The sequence below is a fragment of the Zonotrichia leucophrys genome, chromosome 4 (assembly GCF_028769735.1).
Source record: "Zonotrichia leucophrys gambelii isolate GWCS_2022_RI chromosome 4, RI_Zleu_2.0, whole genome shotgun sequence".
NCBI lineage: Eukaryota > Metazoa > Chordata > Aves > Passeriformes > Passerellidae > Zonotrichia > Zonotrichia leucophrys.
The window spans coordinates 59,417,916-59,438,310 of record NC_088173.1 but is presented as its reverse complement, the minus strand read 5'-3'; the positions used below and the strand labels follow the sequence as shown (position 1 = coordinate 59,438,310).

The 20,395-nt window shown below is 35.3% G+C and overlaps 1 protein-coding gene across 1 annotated transcript in view; it reads left to right on the top strand.

Moving 5' to 3' along the window:
* Positions 1-20,395, top strand: part of ADGRA3 (adhesion G protein-coupled receptor A3) — a 54,707-nt gene that overhangs the window by 22,733 nt on the left and 11,579 nt on the right. The window contains exons 4-14 of the mRNA XM_064711885.1: positions 1,349-1,420; positions 2,322-2,393; positions 3,803-3,963; positions 4,843-5,056; positions 5,991-6,155; positions 11,434-11,635; positions 14,733-14,882; positions 17,262-17,423; positions 17,699-17,902; positions 18,993-19,206; positions 19,327-19,535. Of these exons, the coding sequence (XP_064567955.1) occupies positions 1,349-1,420; positions 2,322-2,393; positions 3,803-3,963; positions 4,843-5,056; positions 5,991-6,155; positions 11,434-11,635; positions 14,733-14,882; positions 17,262-17,423; positions 17,699-17,902; positions 18,993-19,206; positions 19,327-19,535 (1,825 nt within the window). The remainder of the gene's footprint in view (positions 1-1,348; positions 1,421-2,321; positions 2,394-3,802; positions 3,964-4,842; positions 5,057-5,990; positions 6,156-11,433; positions 11,636-14,732; positions 14,883-17,261; positions 17,424-17,698; positions 17,903-18,992; positions 19,207-19,326; positions 19,536-20,395) is intronic.

Genomic DNA, 20,395 nt, shown 5'->3' with positions numbered 1-20,395 from the left:
TGTTACAAGTTGTTCCAACCTAACAAGTTACATTCCTATGTGTTCTGTTGCAAATGGCTTTTTCTACTTTTCAAACTTGCTAAATAAGCTATATATATTTCTGTTTCCCTCCACCTGCCTAAGTAGATTATTATATGCTTTTAAATGTCTGAATTTTTGTAAACATGCATGTTTTTTATATTGCACACACACATGTATAAAACAAAGTCTGCTTTCAGCCTTCTGACTGAAGAACATCTGCTGCTTGTGGCTTGGCAGCCTCCCTTGTTCTGACAGTTGCTTGTATTCCTGTTTTTTTGTACTTGAGTGGCTTGAAACCTCGCTGGATGGACATTTTTTCAGAGCTTTGATTCCATCAAGTCTTGTTTTGTTGAATGTTAAACTCGTGATTTTTATTTTCCAAAGGTCACAGTGGAACATAGAGTTGCTATTAATACAACACTGAAGTTAATGTGCTATTTATGCTGCTTTATATAAGGTTTTGCCAACATTCCCATTAACATATTTGAGAGATTTATGTGTTGGCTGTAAAAGTTCTGTACCAGATCAAATTTGAAAAACAAAAACTCAGCATTATTGCCTTTTTTTCCCCTTTTTTTAAACACTTCAGATTTTTGTAATATTGTTTTGAGTGTTAGTGATTTTTGGTATTGCCCCCCCTGTTTCTTTCTTAAATTTGTAGAGTATATATGTTAATTTTTATCTGATCACATGATCTGGCTCACTTAAAAGGAAAGTATGTTGGTAATTGCACTTCTGAAAACCTTAAAAGTAAAATTGATGGACCAATTCTGGATCATTATTACTTGCAAGCTTAATTTTTATTACTTGAAGAATTTTTGGTCATTTGATTCAAGACCTATACTGAAAAATATATAACTTTTAAGTATTTATTGAAGTATAATTATAAAAATGGTCTTACTTATGTATAATAAATGCAGTATTATAGGTCTTTGACATGTTAAAAATTAAGTGATGTACTCTGTGTGTGTGTGTGTATATATATATATTTATACACACACATATATAAATACTACACAAATATGAAAATTTGCTGGGTGGGGATGTAAGCCAAGCCTGTTTAAGGGAATTTATTGGTAGGTCTAGACTTGTTGAATTGTATATGGACAAATTATAATTAGTTAAGAGATGGATTAAGGAGTCTGTGTGCATGTGTAGACACCCTATAGCAGTACCTTGTGGGTTTTCCTGAGACCCAAATATGCATGTGGTGCAATCTGTTGCTCATGAATTTTTGTTCAAATGGTTCTATTAGCAGACTGTATGTATGTATGTCATTGGGAAATAAACCAGCTTGTTCCAATTTTTCCTTTTTTTCTATTTATAGAGACTTAACTAATAACCGGATAGGCTGCCTGAATGCAGATATATTTAGAGGACTTGTAAGCCTTATTAGATTGTAAGTATAATTTGTCTTACATACATACACCTAAGTTTTAGCCTTGTGTAAGTTAACCTTCTTTGTTTCAAGGGGAGTAGTTTATTTAAGTGTGCTCTTGAAAGACAGCCAGTGCCTATGGTTGTGGTTTGTGACTCAGTAGCAAGCTTAAAAACAGGTGCTGGGGCCAACCCAAACCAGGCTGTTCAGTGATCTGTTGGCCTTGCAGCAGTTTTCCGGTTTCTTAGAATGTGTAGCTTGGATGGAGACTAGGAGACTGTACATAATATTTTCTTTTAAAAAATATTTCAGCCTTGTAGACTCTTTCAGTATCCATGCCTTCTACAGTGGCATTGCTGTCAGTCTGTTTTGCTGGCAGTCTTGCATGTTTTGAAGTCCTTCATTTACTTTAAGAGGATAACATGTAAGATTATGAAATATTTATTTGCCCTAGTTGTTAGTTTCTTACACACAGTGCTTTCACCTATATATAGAAAGTGGTATGGATAATATTTTAAAAAAGCATTCTGATAGATAGAACATGCTTCTTAGAGCATGCTAATAGGAAGACAGCAGTTCACTGTGAACAACAAAATTAATTTTACACTTCTTGAAATCTGTGCTCAACATCTGCCAGTTGATGCTTTAAGTAAAAGTAAAATCTCTGCATTTACTTTTTTTTCCAATCTTAAAATTCTTCACCTAAACCAAGAGTGTTAGAGAAAAGTTTATTTGGAGATTTTTGCTACACTATTGAGACCTGATTATTATTCTTATAGTCTTGTGAACTAATTAAAGTGTTGTAATAGTACTTTTTAACCTTTTTACACATATAATTATATTGAAGAAAAGTGTTTTTTTTATTTCACATGTCATTTGTCTGAGGATGAGTTCAAATCATGAACATACTTTTATTTCTCAGGAATCTTTCTGGAAATCTGTTTTCAACACTTACACAGGGAACATTTGATCATCTTGGTTCACTGAAGTCTCTGTAAGTACTTGCTGCATCTAGTCCTACATTATTTTGAAAAGCAAAGCCATTTTCTCATCTGGGCTTCCAAGAGTTTTATTCGATATGTATCACTTATTAATTTATAGTAAATAAATAGCATTTTACACCTTTATAGCAAAAGAACCAAATACTTCTAAGCAAGATCTTAGTCCTTGATGAGCAGTATAATTTTGTTACACATAACAGTGGGTATAATACCAGCCTCATGTTCCTTTGCTCTCTCTTGGTTTCATGAGTTGTAATCTTGTGTAAGAAAGAAAGTAAATGAAAAAAAAAGTGCTGATGACTAACTTACGCTTTTCCCTGGTAGTCATGACAGTTGGTTCACTGTTCTGGGACCTAATCAAAAGCTTTGGTTTCTGAGTTTGACACTGAGTTAATTTCTTGTTTATATTTATAAAGGAGACTGTTTCTTTCCCTCCCTTCATCCCTTTCATTGTTCATAAGGTGTTATTCCTGATATTTTAGTTGTCTGCGTAGAGGTTGCTATCCAACAACACCACAGAAATGACAAGAGCACCTGGATATAACATATTATTATTAAAATAATGGATGATCTGGAGGAATTCATGTGAACAAACACCCCAAATGGGGTTTCATAGGGATGTTGATTTAGTGTTTGTAGTGTTCTGCCTGTGATGTGTTATCCTCTGGACATCTGCAAAAAGAGAAAGAAAATGTTTTCACTAGAGGTAAAAACCAATGTAGACATAGTCATACATTTTGCTACATTTTTACCTGTTGCTAAACAGATAAAATAATGATTTCTGAACAGATAAAATTAATTAATTAATCCCTTAATTTAGCTGACTTCAGCTAACATCTATAGGGGATTTAATATGTCTTTTTACTAGAAAGTACTGAATTATATAGAAAAGATGGAGTCAATTAAAAGCCTTATAATTTTCATGTAAAGGAGAATGAAATTGTGTGAATAGTGCTTCTGAAAAGAGAAATAGTTGAGGAGCTGTTTTTATTTCAGTTGATTTTACTGCTAAAGCATTTGATCACTACATTGAACAATGAAGTGTCTTAGGTTATGGCGATACACATTCAAGCAATTCTTTCTTACTGCTCACTTGAAGTAGCATGAACACTTTCCATGTAAGAAATTCCTAGTATTATTTTCATGTACTGGTATTAGATATTCCTCATTTTTATGGAGAGGATTCCTTTTCTGAGGGAGTATGTCCTTTTGTTCTCAGAGTACAGCTTGCAGAGGGTTAGAGTAACTTCCAGTGGGTATAGGTAGGCAAATCCACTGTAGTCTGGACTTTGCTTGTTGCCTACTTGGTGACAATGAGAGGCGTGGCACAACTGTTAAAGTTTAGCTTTCAGACATTGGAATTCTGCAGTTTGTCACTGTAAATGCCTGTGTTTTGTTGCAGAGAATTTCAAACTGATTATCTTCTTTGTGATTGCAACATACTGTGGATGCATCAGTGGTTAAAGGAAAGAAACATAACTGTACGTGAGACTAAATGTGCCTATCCCAAGTCACTTCAGTCACAGACAGTGACTGGTGTTAAACAGGAGCTTCTCACCTGTGGTAAGCACTGCAGGCAACTGGTATTTGTTTTCTAATGCATTCCATGTTCTGCTAATATTATTGAGCCGAGTTTTTTGCTTTATTTCATTTCTCTAAAATTCAACAGTTAAATGACAGTGGTAATAACGAATCTTTTTCAAAGGTTGATCTTGAGTTGTGATTCATTATTACTTGCTTTTGGAAATGAATAGTAAATAAATTGATGATGGTTTGTAGAAACTAAGGATAAGTAGCTCTCTTGATGAACTCCTTTTTCCAGCTAATCTGTATTTTTCAGAGATCTTTACCTAAATGTCACAAGAGGAATCAGAAACTGATAATTTCTTTCATAGGTGTAGCTATGTGATTTCAGATACATCAGTTATGCTAACCCCAAATTTCTGTAGTTAAAAGATCTTCATTTTATGAGTTGCTTTCCTGTGTGGTGATTCTATTCTTGACTAGCCTTCTTTTTGTGACAAAACTGTGACTGACTTCCTTAACTTCTTTTTTTATATTGGAATTATTCCAGCTATAAAAATAAAAACTCATATGTTATTGTTATTTTGAAGTCCAGGTGAAAAACTGGGAAAAACTAAAATGCATAATTACATTTTTTCTTCAAATTTCTATTTTCTACTCTTTTAGATATAGGCTAGCAAAAAGTCTTGAAATATATTACATTAAAGGAATACACATTTTGAAAAAGAATATGATGATAATTTGTATTTTTCAATGTCCAGTGCAGTAAACGTAGCTTTTATATGCCTCTTACTAGATGCAACGTTATATTGATATATAAATAATTGATATTCATTTAGTGTATCTATCTCCCCTTTTGAAAATTAGTTCTGTAACAGATTCTTGCTGTTAATTGTGGTTTTATGTCTTGAATTCTAGAACCACCGCTTGAATTACCATCTTTCTACATGACTCCGTCTCATCGTCAGGTGGTCTTTGAAGGAGACAGTCTGCCCTTCCAATGTATGGCTTCATATATTGATCAAGACATGCAAGTCTTGTGGTATCAGGATGGGAAGATAGTGGAAACTGATGAGTCCCAGGGTATTTTTGTTGAAAAAAACATGATTCATAACTGCTCATTGATTGCAAGGTGAATCCATAGTGAGAAAATTTATTTACTGCTTCTTACTTTCTGCTCTGATTTAGTGACTATTACCATAACAGTAAGGCCCTCTCATATCCTCACTGAGGGAACATGGACACAGAAACATCCCTAGTAGAGGAGTAATCTTCACACATCTCCTATTAACAATAAAGTTGGAGGAAGGAGGTCTAGAGATTTGGTAGGTCAAACCTACATGCTTAAAATAGGATTAGCTAGAGGAAGTTGCAGTTAGGTTTAAATTTTCTGCAAGTTTCACCCAGTGCATTAATTTAAAACTTGTTTGTGGTAGGATATGTTTGTTTTCATGGAATGTTAAAATCGTCCAAATGTCCAAAATGTTGGAAGCAAGGCATTTAACTGAATTGCTCATGAATTCTTTACTCTTCCTTTTGAGCACACCACAGTTGTTAATATTGTTCTCCAGCAGAGATCTAAAAGTGTAATTTGTTCTGCCTGCAGCAGATTGTTGACTTATTCAGCATCTACCGAGTGGCTATATATCCTGTAATTGTATTAGTAAATTACAGCATCAGTGTTTATAATAAATTATGCATTTGGCAATTAATTTTAGTTTGGCCTTTCTAAACAACTAAAAACTTTGTCTTGAATAGTAATGATAACATTTGAGGAATTTGTACTTCTCTCTTCTTTCTGAAGTCTGAGGACTTTTTCCTGTGGCTGTTCTTTTTGTTTCCTACCTTGGCAAAACTAAAAGCCCAAAGAATAGTAAATACTTCTCTGTTAATTACAGTACTTTGAGATGTAAATAGCTCTGGTTTTATAAGATCACTCATGGCTGTATGTAATTTGGTTTTTCTTCCTTTGTCTTTCTGTACTTATTAATTCATCTTTTGGTAAAAGCTTACATAAATGTTACTGCAAGACTGTTTTGATTTATCCTTTTATTTTATCTTTCCAGTGCACTGACAATCTCGAACATTCAGGCTGGCTCCACAGGAAACTGGGGTTGTCATGTGCAAACCAGACGTGGGAATAACACAAGGACAGTAGATATTGTGGTGTTAGAAAGTTCTGCACAGTACTGCCCTCCAGAGAGGGTTGTGAACAATAAAGGGGATTTCAGGTTAGTAACATCAGGTTTTTTTCAGAGTAAAAAAAGTCCCTTTAATTTAGCTTCTAACTAAGATTTTATGCATTAGAGGCGCCTATGTGGATGTTTGCTTGTAAATGGTGTGTAATAGATTTTTATCTGTTTTAAATTACTGGGTGTCGACAGAAGCACAAGAAATTATACTATGAAATGTTAAACTCTGAGCCTGCTAACACATCCTCAAAAGATACTGAAACTAACCTGTGATACTTGAAATATATAAATGAAATTATTTAAATAGTTAAAGTTCTGTAGATTAACTCTAAGATCGAGTTAGACCACACACTGACAGGGGGATTTCTGCCAGGTTATCATTCTCTTTTTAAAGGCCTTCTGCTCCTATATGGTAAAATATACAAATATTTAAGAAATATGCAACATAATTTGGATCTTTTTTCCCCCTGTGAGTATTAAACAATAAGAATGGTGCTGCTTGCTTTTAATGATTGTTGGGACTCTGGTGGTAGCTGTGATATTCCATTATGTTGAGTGTTGCAGAGTATTTTATCTTTTGTTCTTATCTCTTCACCTGTTTTCCCTTTTCTGATCTTTCTGCTGCTGGTCACTCTAACAACACGTTACTCCTGGAGGTGCCAGCTGTAACAGATAGCTTCTGTATAGATTCTCTATATGTAAGGTAATTCCCTTTATGACTACTCTGTGTTTTACTTCCCTGCAGTAGTTCCTACTGAGAATTAGTGTCTGCAATAGCATTGTGTTCACTATGGTGCAGAGGGTTTCTTAATGTTGTATGAACTGCTTTTATCCACTCATTTCACATTTCTTAGGCTGCTTGGCTGTGTTGATCTTCTGCTTGGTCTTTTGTTTACAGTTAGAAATTTTTCCTTTCCCTGTGTGCATTAGAATTTTTAAAGTCATGTCTTTGTATATACGTGATCTATGACCATGTATTTTTTATATTAAGAAATGGAAAGTAAGTTCAACCACGTTGCAGGGACATAGTTTTTGGGGGGGAGGGAAAAACAAGCTTTCATCTGCAGAAGACCTCCAGCTGTAGCAAAAATTCACTTAAAGTCCTGCCTGAGAGCATTATTTCCAAGTGGATCTCCTTTATGTTCATCACTTGGACAATTTGAGAAGGGTTGAGTATTCCTTCATTAGTAAGGGAATTAGTGTTAAGATCACTTGCTGTACAGAGGCATTTTAGAATTACTAAAGAAGTTCACTTTCACATTGTAAGGAATTATTTAGATCAGTAACTGTGCATGTTGTCTTTTTACACTGTGGTGGTTTCAATTGCAGCATTACATTAGAAAAGGAGAACTTCCTGCATTAGATAAAAGGTGAAGAAAGTCAAACAGATACAGGTTGTATTCATCAAAGAACACATCTATTTAAATCACTTATGCATTTTTTTATGATACTAGTGTGAATTGTTCTTCTTTGATTTGCCATTAGAGGTGAAAACAGATGGTAAAGGCTTATTTCAAAGTGTTTTCCATTAAATTAACCTGTGCTGTTCAGTGACTGTTCAGTGTAATAGGATTTACCCCCTCTGGAATTCAGTAGAAAGAAATAAGATTTCGGGAAATGTTCAGCTTATCAAAAAGTTCGCTGTGTCTGGGTTTACTATAACAGACTTCCTCTTATAGCTAGGGTAGAGTAATAATAAAGAGTAATTTTTCACCTTTGAGAGCATATGGAAATAAGGCTTTGACTAGTGAGAAAATGGTTCTGAGCAGATGGCTGTAAATGATCCTAGGTGTATTTGATTTTATAGGTTTTTTTTAGTTGGAACTGGTTAGTCATTTTAGCTTGGATGGTGTTTCAAAACTGACATCTAGATTTTTTATCCCTGCAGAGATGGGATAGCAAAGAGTAGCAAAGGAGGGAGTTTTGCTTCAGTTTCTTTGGCTCGGTGTTAGTTCAGCATAGTTTGCAACGGTTAGGCAGAAACCTCATCCTGGAATATGTTTTCTTTAATTTAAATATTCTAAGGCTTACTCAGATAAACTCCCTGAGTATTTTACAATGATTAAATTGAAAATATAGTTTGCATGTTAAAATACTTTCACTTCAGTAAATCCTTTAGCTGTTGTTCTTAGCCTAATTTTATATGGTAGTTGATAGAATGCTTTTTTAAATAAAAGAATTATGTTTTTGAAAAGTGTTACTCATTGGACATAATATATTTTAAAACTGTAGTTAACATGCTGAATTTAGAGGTTTACTAAGATGTGATAAAAGAGACTGCACTATCTTTAAGCTAATAAAATTATGATCTAAAAACTCATTGTAACTTTGTAACTGAAAGTTACTGTTCGTTTAAAGAAATGAGTGCTTTCAAAACAGAATTAATATGTAAGAAAGAAAGAATTCTTTTATAATGTCATGGTCTGCCTTCTTTTCCCTTGAAATGAAATTAAAGTGCTTAAACGTAAATGAACCATCTTTCCCCCCACAGCTGTCTACACTCATGTATATGTGATAAATTTTGAGCACCTAATTATACAGAGTAATGAAATAAGAGTGTTAATACAGCCCAGATTGGCACTTCTGCTAGCTGTTGGGTTAACTGTGAAAGACATTCAAGCTTAGACTCACAAGGAATTAAGAATACAAATTTACATCGCCTTTGTTTGCATGGTAAGAATTTCATGCCCTTAATCACCTTTTGAGCTCTGCTGGAAGGATGTCCTCCTTTCCTTCGTGGAAACTGGAGAATGGCTCTAGCTCATGTCATGCAGGTATTGGGAAGAACTACTCATGACTGAGAATGGTACAGCTTAACATTCATTTAACAAAACTGGGGAATAAGGGAAACGTAGTTAAAGCTAAAATCAGTTCCCCTCTCTCATCCAGCACTGGGCTACAAAGAAACTGGTACCTGTGCAAGGGGGTTTTGTGCATGGTAAAGGAAAGAGGCTAAAAGATGCTGTGGTTTGGAAGTGTTTCTCTCCATGGTGCTGTGCATTTGTATTGTTTTTCTGATGTGAGATTATGGCACAGAGCTGTTGAGTTTTAAATTGTCCCTTTTATGTCTGGTTTAGTAAAAACTTTCTAAATCATTATACAAATAGTACATTAGTCTTAACAGTAAAATGTTTCTGTACATATCTAAATTTGTTCTAAAGGGAGTGTAGACTATAAGACTCTAGTATTGCTTGTATTCTTTTGAGAAGATCATGGCAAAAGATGATAAAATGCTGTGTAGGGACATAAATGCAAAGTAAACTCAGGGAGAATGAAAGGACAATAATGAAAGAGAGTGGTAATAAAAATAGGGAAAGTGGAGATAAGAAGAGGGAGAAAAGGCAAATAACCTTGTGATAATCTAATGACCTTTGAAGCAGTGTTCTCACTTTTTTTCCTGTTTGATGGCTATAGAAGTTCTAGAAGATACATATATAGCTTAGAAATATTACTTGTTTAAAAGCATAGTAATTGAAGCTCTCCTGAAAAACCTGTTTTACATTTGAGTCCTAGTCTGAGAAGCCAGAGAAAAACTCTATTTAGTCTTTTTCTACTTCTTTAGCACTAGACGTGAATAGTGAGAAAAAGAACAGCATGTGCCATATTTCAGTTAAAATATTTGTCTTGGAGGTTGTGTCATAAAACCTCTGTCAGGACCACAGAATTTAAATTATTCCAAGGCCATGAGACACTCAGTCTGTAAGGTGATACATTCAGAAAACTGAGCTGACCACACTTCTACTGAAAATGCTTTGGAAAAATACAACTTCTAGAAAACTGTAAAGACAGAGACAAATATCCCTTTGAAAGTGGCATCTTTGATGTTGAACTTGAAATAAAAATTTCAGCATTGATAAATCATTTTGGAAATTATGTTTTGGTACTCCAGTGGCAGTGTTTCTGGAAACCTGACTTCACATTCCAGAAGTGGAGGTTTGAGTGTATTATGCAAGGTATTTGTGGGCCTGCATGTCTCATAACAGCTGTGCCAGCTGATTTATTAGTTGTTCTCATCTGCCTGTTTTCTTTTTGGCTTGGTTCTCTGAAGGCTTATTATAAATACATAAAAATTGGGACCACAGAAGTATTTCATCTTTGTACTTGTTTTTCCAGTCTGTGTTGAATCAGAGTTTATTTCAATTTGTTGCTACTGACATTTCAGAGACTTGGATAAGTGTACATGCATTGTATCCTGCTGTCCCTCCCTCCCTGCCCAGCAGATGCATAACTTGCTCTCTCTGTGAGCAGAGTTGGCCAGACATGATCCAGTCTGATATTTTGTTACCTTGCTGAGGTGCATGTAACATTGCACTAAGGTTACTGCTGGAATTGTGGCAATTCACAATAATACTGTTGTAATTTTTTCTGAGGAAGATTTTTGTCCTTTTGCCTTCTTTACAGTTTAAAAAATGTTGAAATCCTTTTGTTACCATTGCAGAATCTATATCTGTTCTTTTAATTAATTTACATTCTCTGAAATACCTCAATATGATTCCAGGCATTTAAAATCTGTGCTAGTTATTTTTGAATTTTGTTCTTTCATTTAATTACCTCTGTTGTCACCAAATCTGTTCTGCTCTAATGAATGACCAATGTATTACAGATGTATAGCAGTTTATTTTCTGGGGCTTTTGTTATCTGTGTTTGTTTGTACAGATAAAATATGCAGTAAACTTAGGGGAGAAAGTGGAGAAAATGTTAGGAGTTTTCTTAAGAAGGGCATAGTTTCACATACCTTGAGTGAAGGAAATTCTTGTCTCCTTTCTTGACATTAAAAACAAATTTTTTCCCATTAAATTCTATTTGGTATTTTGTTTGCAAAACTGGTCAGAGTGGTTGTACTTCTGCTACTAGTGTTTCTTGAATACTGCAAATGTAATCATCTGTTCATATCTGCAGTTTGGTGCAAATCTGAGTGCAGTTGTTTGACGGTTGTATTGATGCATTTGTAGAGGACAAGTAGAAAGCAAGCATCAATTTGTTTTTATAGTGTTAACAGGGAATTTTTCATGAAGTAGGCAAAGTTTTTTGTCAAAAAATGTAAACTATTTTAGTAATTTTACAAGCACCTTTTCTCCACCTGAAACCTCATGAAAGAATTCAAAACCATACTAGCATTAGAAGTCATTTTGTTAATAGACAGAAATATGAACAGCTTGAAAGTGCTGAAGATGAGCAAAGGTGGCCCTTTAAATAGTTTAGAGATGCTTAGTTTTGAGTGTCTCTTTATTTCATGTTGTAGTGCTTAATCCTTTTATTTGCTTGTGATGTAAATTTGTCTAAATGTGAGGGGTTTTTTTCCCTTTTGACTCCCCAGGTGGCCCAGAACATTGGCAGGCATCACTGCATACCTGCTGTGTACACGTTACTCTGCTGGCAGTGGGATATATCCTGGCAACTCCCAAGATGAGAGAAGAGCCTGGCGCAGATGCGACAGGGGAGGGTACTGGGCAGACGAGGACTACTCCAGGTGCCAGTATGCAAATGATGTGACTCGAGTTCTGTATATGTTCAATCAGGTAATTTGTGCATTTCTGTAAAACCAAATTACGAAAATCTAATTAATGAAAATAAAAACTCAGAAGACCCTTTATCTTCTCCAAGCTGGAAATACTGGTGGTCTAGATAGGTTATGGTGGACACATGCCTGTGAGTACAATACTGAAACTTGTAGGTTTAGGTTAAAAGCTTGGTTTAGTATCTGTTTTGAATGCCCTAGATTGAAAGTGCAAGGAAGATTTTATTCTTTGTACTTATCTAAAGCATAAGAGAATGGCTTGTCGTGATTATTTTTGTCAGCTGGATGCCCTGTTCTGCCCACATGCTATAGAGTAACAAGGCAGGCTTAATGAGAACAGCTCTTTTCATTATAGTGGTAGAGAGTAGTCAAACTCTCCTCTGCCTTTGTTACTGTAAACCTTTTGTAGATTTGATGTGATTGATAAGGGTTAACTAATGAAAGTAGTAAGTAAAAACTAGGCTTCTTTATGTGGTAGTACTTATCAGGTTGAAGAGAGCATTCTAGAATTTAAATTGTAGCTATGAAACAAAATTTTTCAGCTACAAGTTCCTTTTGATGTTTATGTAGTTAATGCACTCTTCCACAAATGCTGTTCTGTAGCAGTGTACCCATCCTTGTCTGTGTAGGTGCTCTGTTGGAAATTACTCCATAAAGCTTTGAACTGTTGGTTTAAGCTTGTTTTCCAACTTGTGCAGTCAGAACACTGGTCTGCATGCAAGAGGTGAAACCATGGAAATACGAGATTGTTTTTGGTGTGGTGTTTTGGAGTTTGGTGGTTGGTTTTTTGTTTGTTTTTTATTAATAATGCTTGGTCACTGGATGATGATGTTGGTAGCACCACTTAAGTTTAATATGGGGCCGTGGTGCTTGTCTGAGCGCAGGGTAGGATTTCTACATGTTGTGTGGGTTTGGAGTGTTCCAGTTCATCTCACAATCTTTTAGGAAAACTTCACACTACCTATCTGAAGCACCTCAGCCCCCAACCGTGACAATCAGATCCAAACTGGTATTTTCCTCTTTGGGATGCCTTAGGTTTATATACACAGTGACATCTTGATGTCCAGTTGTTCGGGCTAACTCCAGTTTGAGGCAAAAGATTTGTACTGCCTATTGTGTAAGATGGGCTGACTTGCTCCCTCTGTGTTCAGGTACTTAATAATGCTGACACAGCTTTCTGTTCTCCTTCTCTGGTTCCCTGAGGACCCCTGAGCACTGGCCAACAAAGATTGCAGGGGTGAGAAGGAAAAAAAAAAAAGGGAATGCCTGTTCTGACCCAACAAAAACTTAAAGGTTGACATAACTATTTGCTTTTCTGCTTTATATTCTTAGCACTAGAGGTGCATGCCTTGGCTTGGTCACATGAAACAGGTTTGAGGGCTCAAATGTTCTTTCTTATTGACTGGTTAACAGGAGAGAGGTGATGCTGGGATCACTTCGTCCTTTTCTGGGACACAGAAAGGTTGAGTGTTAGTTTAAATAGAGCTTCAGTGCTCCTGGTTTGCTTTTTCCTCACCTGGGAATTCACATTTTTCTGCAAGGTCTGTGACAACTCAGTGCCACTCCTGCCTATTTACCATAGCCCAGATGCTCAAGAGCATAGATAACGTAAGGTTGTTTTAAATGCTTTTGGTTAGCCAGCATTTTTCAGGTTGTGGAAAAATGCTGCCAGCGTTGTGTTAGGAAGTTTAAAGTGTAAGCATCAGACTGCTATCTTCAGAAAAGCAGAAGAATAATTTTCATATGTGAAGTAGATAACCTCCTATTATCTACTCAAAAATAAATGTAAACAGGTATTCTATGCAGAACTTCTTTTAAAAGGAGAAGGGAAATGTTTTGGGTTAGGGAGTTGTTTTTACTTACAAAAATTGCCTTCTTTTTATGTGTAGTAGGCCTGGAAATTTTAGCAGTATTCTGCACAGAAGTTTCTTGTCTCTGAGATTAATGTCAAATGTAATCATGTTACAAGCATGTTTATAGCCTTTGAACAAAGGTAGTTGAGCTGTTTTGAACATCAAAACTTTGCCAAACATTTTAAAATCAAATAAAGATTCACATGTAAAATAAAATAAAACCTTTATAACATTCTACAAGAGCATTCGTATTCTGCTGTTCTTGTTTGTGTATTGAACAAGTACAGTTTTAGGTGACAAGAAATTCATGATTAAAGAAAAAGTTCAAAGAAATCATGAAGAGTGTCTGAATTTAAAGGTTGACTTTGTTCAGTATGTGTTATGACTTTGAACTTAATTTGCACTTTAAATATATAACTTTCAGCAAATTAACAAAAAAATTAACTTCCATTACTCACATTGGAATTTATGTACAAGTGCTAAGACTGGCAAGGACACATATATAGTTGTGCTTAGGTGGCACTTTTCATATTCAGTAGGGCAGACTAGATATCTCCACGCCAAAAACCAGAGAGAGAGCCTCTGTAGTTTAGATTATCATGGATAAACAGCATCTGAACATGAGCTGATAACATTAGCACAGCTTTCCAGTATACTATGTGAAATTTCCCGTTTTTGGTTCCTGCTGGCTCAGACATGTGGATGTTGTGTATTATTTAGTGAAGAATTTTCCAGCATGGGGTTTGTTTCAGGAGTGAAATCATGACCTTTGCCATAGTGAGATCTGTCTTGTTTTTTTGTGTGTGTATGCCATTCCAAATGTTTCCTATAATTACAGAATTGAGAGTGAATGCTGTGGCAGTGGTTTGTTTGAATTGGTTTTGGCTTCTCTTGCTATATTTAAAGAGCTTTGTGTTGTCATGCCTTGGCTTTGGTGAAAATGAAAATAAGCAGTTGACAATACTGTTTTGGGGGATTTTTTTCCTTTTTTTTTGGTGTAATACCTCTCTCCCTTCTAGGACAAACAGCACAAATCCCAGTTGCTGGCTGCCAGTACAAACAGTAGTTCTCTGGCTTGTAGGAAATGTTTTTGCTTACAGATAAGGTGGTGGTCCTTAGCTACTCAAAATACTGTGAGCCCTCTTGGAGTTGTTCTCTTCTTTGGATCAATGCTTATTTATTAATTGGGGAAGTGTTGTCTCTATCTTGTTCTTTTTCAAATGCTCATGTTTGTTCTCTATTTAGATGCCTCTCAACCTCACTAATGCAGTGGCAACAGCAAGACAGCTCTTGGCTTACACAGTTGAAGCAGCAAATTTTTCTGATAAAATGGATGTTATTTTTGTGGCTGAAATGATAGAGAAATTTGGAAGATTTGCTGAAAAATATAAAGAGGTAACTGGATAATTTGCCATCACTTTAAAGATAACTGAAGTGTTTGTCCTTAAGTATTCTGAGCAGTGAAATCTTCCCAACACTAGATGCAGGCACTGAGTTAGTGGATTGTCAGATTCTATTCCATGTTTTTGTTTGTTTAGTAGGTCCCTGAAGTTGCTGACCCATGGTCACAGACTTTGCATTCGCGCTGAGATGATCCAGCATTCACTGGACCTGTATGTGAGTAACACCTCTGGTCAGCACTGGAGCAGGGAGATAGGTACAGTAAGTCTGTTTTTATTTAATATGGAGTGGGTCACACAGGTTTTCATTGCTATGTTCTTATCTAAAAACAAATAATGAAAGCCTCAGAGATCCTCTCAATAATGAATAAAACAAGACTTATCTTCTCCCCTTCTACTGTGATAGACTGTCTTTATTCAATATTGAGCCATATCTCTAAGGTTTTCAGGACTCCTCTGTCTTGCAGGATATAAGATAAGACATTAAAACAAAATCTTAGAGAACGCTCATTTTTGGGGAGAAAAATGCAAGTAGTTGAATAGTCCCACCAGTGGGTAGAAACTCTCTGTTTCACTGCTGAACAGAGGTTATATTGATCTCACTGTACAGTGCATGTTGGGAAGTTGGAGACCACAATGCCTCGAGTTTAAACTCGTGCATTAAAAAAAGCCAAATTTTCCCTGTCCACCCTCCACCAAACCATAAATGCTGGTTCTACATCCTTTGCAGAACTCCTTAGAGGATTTTCATCTTAGACAATGGGTTTTTTTCTCAGTGGATTTGTTTCGAAGTCAGTCTGTGATTTGCTGGTATATTTAAAGAACATGAGTACAATTTCATGTGAAAATTTTAGTAGCTGTTGAGGCTTGGTTTCTTCTCAGGTTGTTACTCTATGAACTTGTTCTTGACCCTGTTTTTCATATTGATTTAGTTGTACCATCCTCCTTTTCATTTCCTAGTTTGTGCTAAAGGGGCTGTTTAAAAGATTAGTACAGTAAATAACAAATTATTAGCACTTTCGTATCAGAAGCAACAAGACAATTGTTCAGAAAGTTCTTAACAGATTGTCTTAATTTAGAATACAGCAGGAAAAACTTGCTCATACTTCGATAAGTAGGAGGAAGAATAATGTGTAATATATTTTAAAAGCATGACACAACTTTAATTCTACAAATTGTGCTGGTTTATTCTAAAGTCACTGTGTGTTGATGTGTAAAACTTGTTGCCATTTCTCAAGTAGTAATGAGTCATGACAAATACTTTCAGTTAATTTAACTTTGTTGTTGAAGATTTAATGAAAGGACTGCAGCCTGCAAATGCTACTTAAGGAATTTACAAGAATTTTTACTGATTGAAAATTATGTTCCTCAGAGATCCAGTTCTCAAAATAAAAAATACTTTTTCATTCCAATTCTTGCCTTTATATTTAAAGATTTTTAAAGAGAAGAGCAAATTACTCTGTTCTCTTCTTATTAGTAATATTGGGAAAAAAAATGGGAAGCCTGCATAGTAAAGGAGATACCTTCCTCACCTTACCCTTTGTCTCTTCAAGCTGAAAATTCCAGTCCTTAAATTTAGGCACTGTCAATTGCATTTTGGTCAATTCAACTAAAAATTATACTCATCTTTGCTTTTGGTCCAGTATTTGTCACTGCTCCTTAAATGTGAAAATCTTGCATAGGTCAATGTTGTCAATGTTGCTCATTATTTTTGGTAGAGTGGCCTAAATAAGTAAGTTCCCTTTATCATTTGCTTTTCATACAGAAGGCAGGGTAAGGACTGTGAACTTCAAAACAATGTAATTGATGGTTTGAAAGCAGCACTGGTACCTATGGATATTTGCTGTCTCTCTCATGTAAATCTGTGACCTAAAACAGGTCATGCAAATTTGAAGGCAAACAAGAAAGCAATTTTAAAAAAGTTTGACTTGCTAAAAGGAAGCAAAACAGATGGGTTGTATGCTAATTTTTGCCTGTTTTTTCTTTTCCTAGTATCTTCTGTTATACATGCAAACTGTATTATAGTTGATTTATAGTTTTGGTTTCCAAGTTGATTGTAAATGGTCCTCTTAAGCAGTTAGTACAGTAGAAGGTGGAGTATTGCACCATTTCCTTTTAATAAAATATTTATCGTGGGTTTTTTCCTGAGTACTGTATAAACAGACACATTCTATTGGCACTACATTTTTCTTCAGTGGGAGTAAGTGTGAAAGTCAAAGTTTTTCAGTATCAACGTGATGAGGTGATTGAAATAGGAGCAACCATTTTCTTTGTGCTTTTTGTGCTGCCAGCTCACTTTGTGTTTTCTGATGATGACCCCACCTGCTGAATGCTTTCACACCTATAAAAGAGTCTTACTTCTCTTCCATGTTAGCTTGGCGACGTCATGGTGGACATAGCAAGTAATATTATGTTGGCTGATGAACGTGTTCTGTGGATGGCACAAAGGGAAGCCAAGGCTTGCACCAGAATTGTACAGTGTCTACAGAAAATCGCTATGTATCGGCTTGCAAACGGAGCTCAAGTTTATTCTACTGTAAGCATGAATTTATTTATTTATTTAGAGGAGGTTTTGCTCACTCTTGAATTTGAATAGCTTTTTATTTTTCTTAATAAATGCTGGCATTATCTGAAATGCCTACTATTTCTGAAGGGAGTAGAGCAATACTCTGAAAAGATTTATACCTGCCAGATAACTGAGATGCTTTTCTGGATGTGTTTTTCTGTGAAGACAGAGAATCCCTTTTAGATTCTTTATTATCCTGTCTGTGGTGTGTAAAATCATTTCATGTTTGATTTTTGTTGTTACAGTATTCTCCAAATATTGCTCTTGAGGCCTATGTAATAAAGGCTGCTGGATTCACTGGGATGACTTGCACCGTATTTCAGAAAGTGGCTACATCAGACCGTACAGGACTCAGTGATTATGGGAGAAGAGACCCAGATGGAAATCTAGATAAACAACTAAGCTTTAAGTGCAATGTTTCAAACACACTGTCAAGCCTGGCTTTAAAGGTGGGATGCTCTTTGTTTCCCTACTGACTTTGCAATTATATATATGAATAATTTGGCAAGCAAGTTTATTGTTACTATTTTCTAAGTTTAAATTAGCTTTTTTGTGTAATCCAAAATGACTGTGAGAAGAATTAAAGGGGTAAAGGATAATAAAGCTTGATTATAAAATAGTTGTTTTAATGGACACAGATTGTAATGAGTAGGTGTGGTTTTCTTCATTCTAACTTTGTAGTTGAAAGATCCTTTCTGACTTTTTCATAAGTATGGAAATTGAGACACTTCCTAGTTTGTAATAATACATCTTTATTTTTCTGTACTTTCACCTTAATTACATATTAAATCAAATATTAGCAGTGTCCTTAAAAATGTGAAATATTCTGCTCAGAGTTATACTGTAATTAAGCATGAAGTAGAAGATGGACCTGATAGTTTTGTGTGTGCATCTGCACACACATACACTCACCTACATGTATTACATCTCTGTATGGGTGTGTATGAAATGGAAACACTTCCTCATATTCCATAAAAGTATTTTTTTCACTTATATTTCCCAACTTACCAGTTTGTTTTTAGCACTTAATTTGCTTGAATGTCACTGCAGGATGTATATTACAATTTATGCTTGTCTAATTCTATGAAATTATATGCATGCTTCTCACTCAAGTAGTATTTATACACAAGTAAAACCACCCTGTTTGTACACCGCATTTTGTTTTGAATGGTACTAGTGCACAATTGCAGCATTTCTCTCTGCTTGTGTTGGTTGCTGCTTCTAGTTGCTTATAGTCTAGTCTTGAAAAACTCTGGTAATACTTTACTGATACCAACTTTAACTTTAGTCTCTGTAACAGTTACCATAAAGTAACCGCAGAATCTTTTTTTCTTTTAAAAATGTTTTAAGGCTTTAATAACCTGATAAAGCTATTTTATCCTGGATTACTTGAAAACACTGTCAAAATAGGTTGGTCATGATGCATAGTCTGCTAAATGCATTCATCTCTGACTCTGTACATATAGAGGAATTGCTAATTTAATCTCTGTAAAGAACATAATTTTCTCGTTTGAACTTTAAAAATCTGTTTGTTTCTAGAACACAATTGTAGAAGCCTCTATCCAGTTGCCAGCTTCCCTTTTCACCCAAAAACAAAAAAGAGAAATCAGACCAGCAGATGAATCTGTCTACAAGCTTCAGCTTATTGCATTTCGCAATGGAAAGCTTTTCCCAGCAACAGGAAATTCAACAAATCTGGCTGACGATGGGAAACGTCGCACAGTTGTGACTCCAGTTATTCTTACCAAGATAGGTTTGTTTTTATTATTACTTTTTTATGATCTTTAGCAAACAATTTTGATTCCCTTATTTTGATTAAAGTGTTAGTTTCATGCTGAGAAATGTACGTGCCAATACGTTTTGTTTGTAACAGATGGATTAAACGTAGCCAGTCCCCACGTTCCTATCAACGTGACGCTGCGGCGCATTGCACATGGAGCAGATGCTGTTGCAGCTCAGTGGGACTTCGACCTCCTGAACGGACAAGGGGGATGGAAATCTGATGGCTGTCGCATCCTTCTGTCTGATGAAAATATTACCACCATTCAGTGCTACTCCCTCAGCAACTATGCTGTGTTAATGGTATGACGCTTGGGAATTTAATTTCTTTCTTTCATTTAAAAATGTTTCAAAATACAATTTTGCTTTGGTTTTTTGAGTTAAGGCAAACAAGCATTCCCACCCCCCATTTCACATAAAACTAGACATAATAAATGCATCTTTAGTTTTTGCTTTTGTTGATGTAAACGATGAGGTTAGATGAGGTTTAAGCAGAAATCTATCAAAGTGTAATTAATTGGGTAATAAATAATTAATGAACAACTGGATATGCTAGGAAGAAAGAATTTTCATATGCAAAGTATTATATTATAGGAAGACATTTTAATTAGTTACGTAATCAAATTCAGGAACTTTCATAAACTTTTGTGTATGAATGACAGGCTATCTTCAACTATTACTGCCCTTTTTTTAAACTACCTTCTCTGTGTTAGATTTGTTGACTTTGTCAGTTGACCAGGAGTGTTTCCCAGGTATGTTTTCTGTGATGCATAACCAAAGACAGTTATTTCACTCCAAATTAATTGTTAATTCACTAGTATGTAGGTCTGTTAACAGAAGACATCAGTGGAAATGAAAAAAAGATCAAAACACTTAGTAGCTATGAAAAATACTTATAAAATACTGCTGAAAAATAGTATCCAAAATCTAGTCTAAGCGTATTGATATCAATAAAATGGTGAACCACTTCTGAAGCATGGTGAAGAGACACTTTCTTTTAGTGCTCCTCACTTGGAAAGCTAAATTTCTTCTTTGTCTCTTCTCAGAATTCTTAATTTTAGAGTCTGGCCTGGGAAACTTCCCTTTTTATAACCCTGCTCATCAGTAATCCCTACAGACACTAAATTATAAAATGTGATACATAAATAAGATGGACTAGTAGT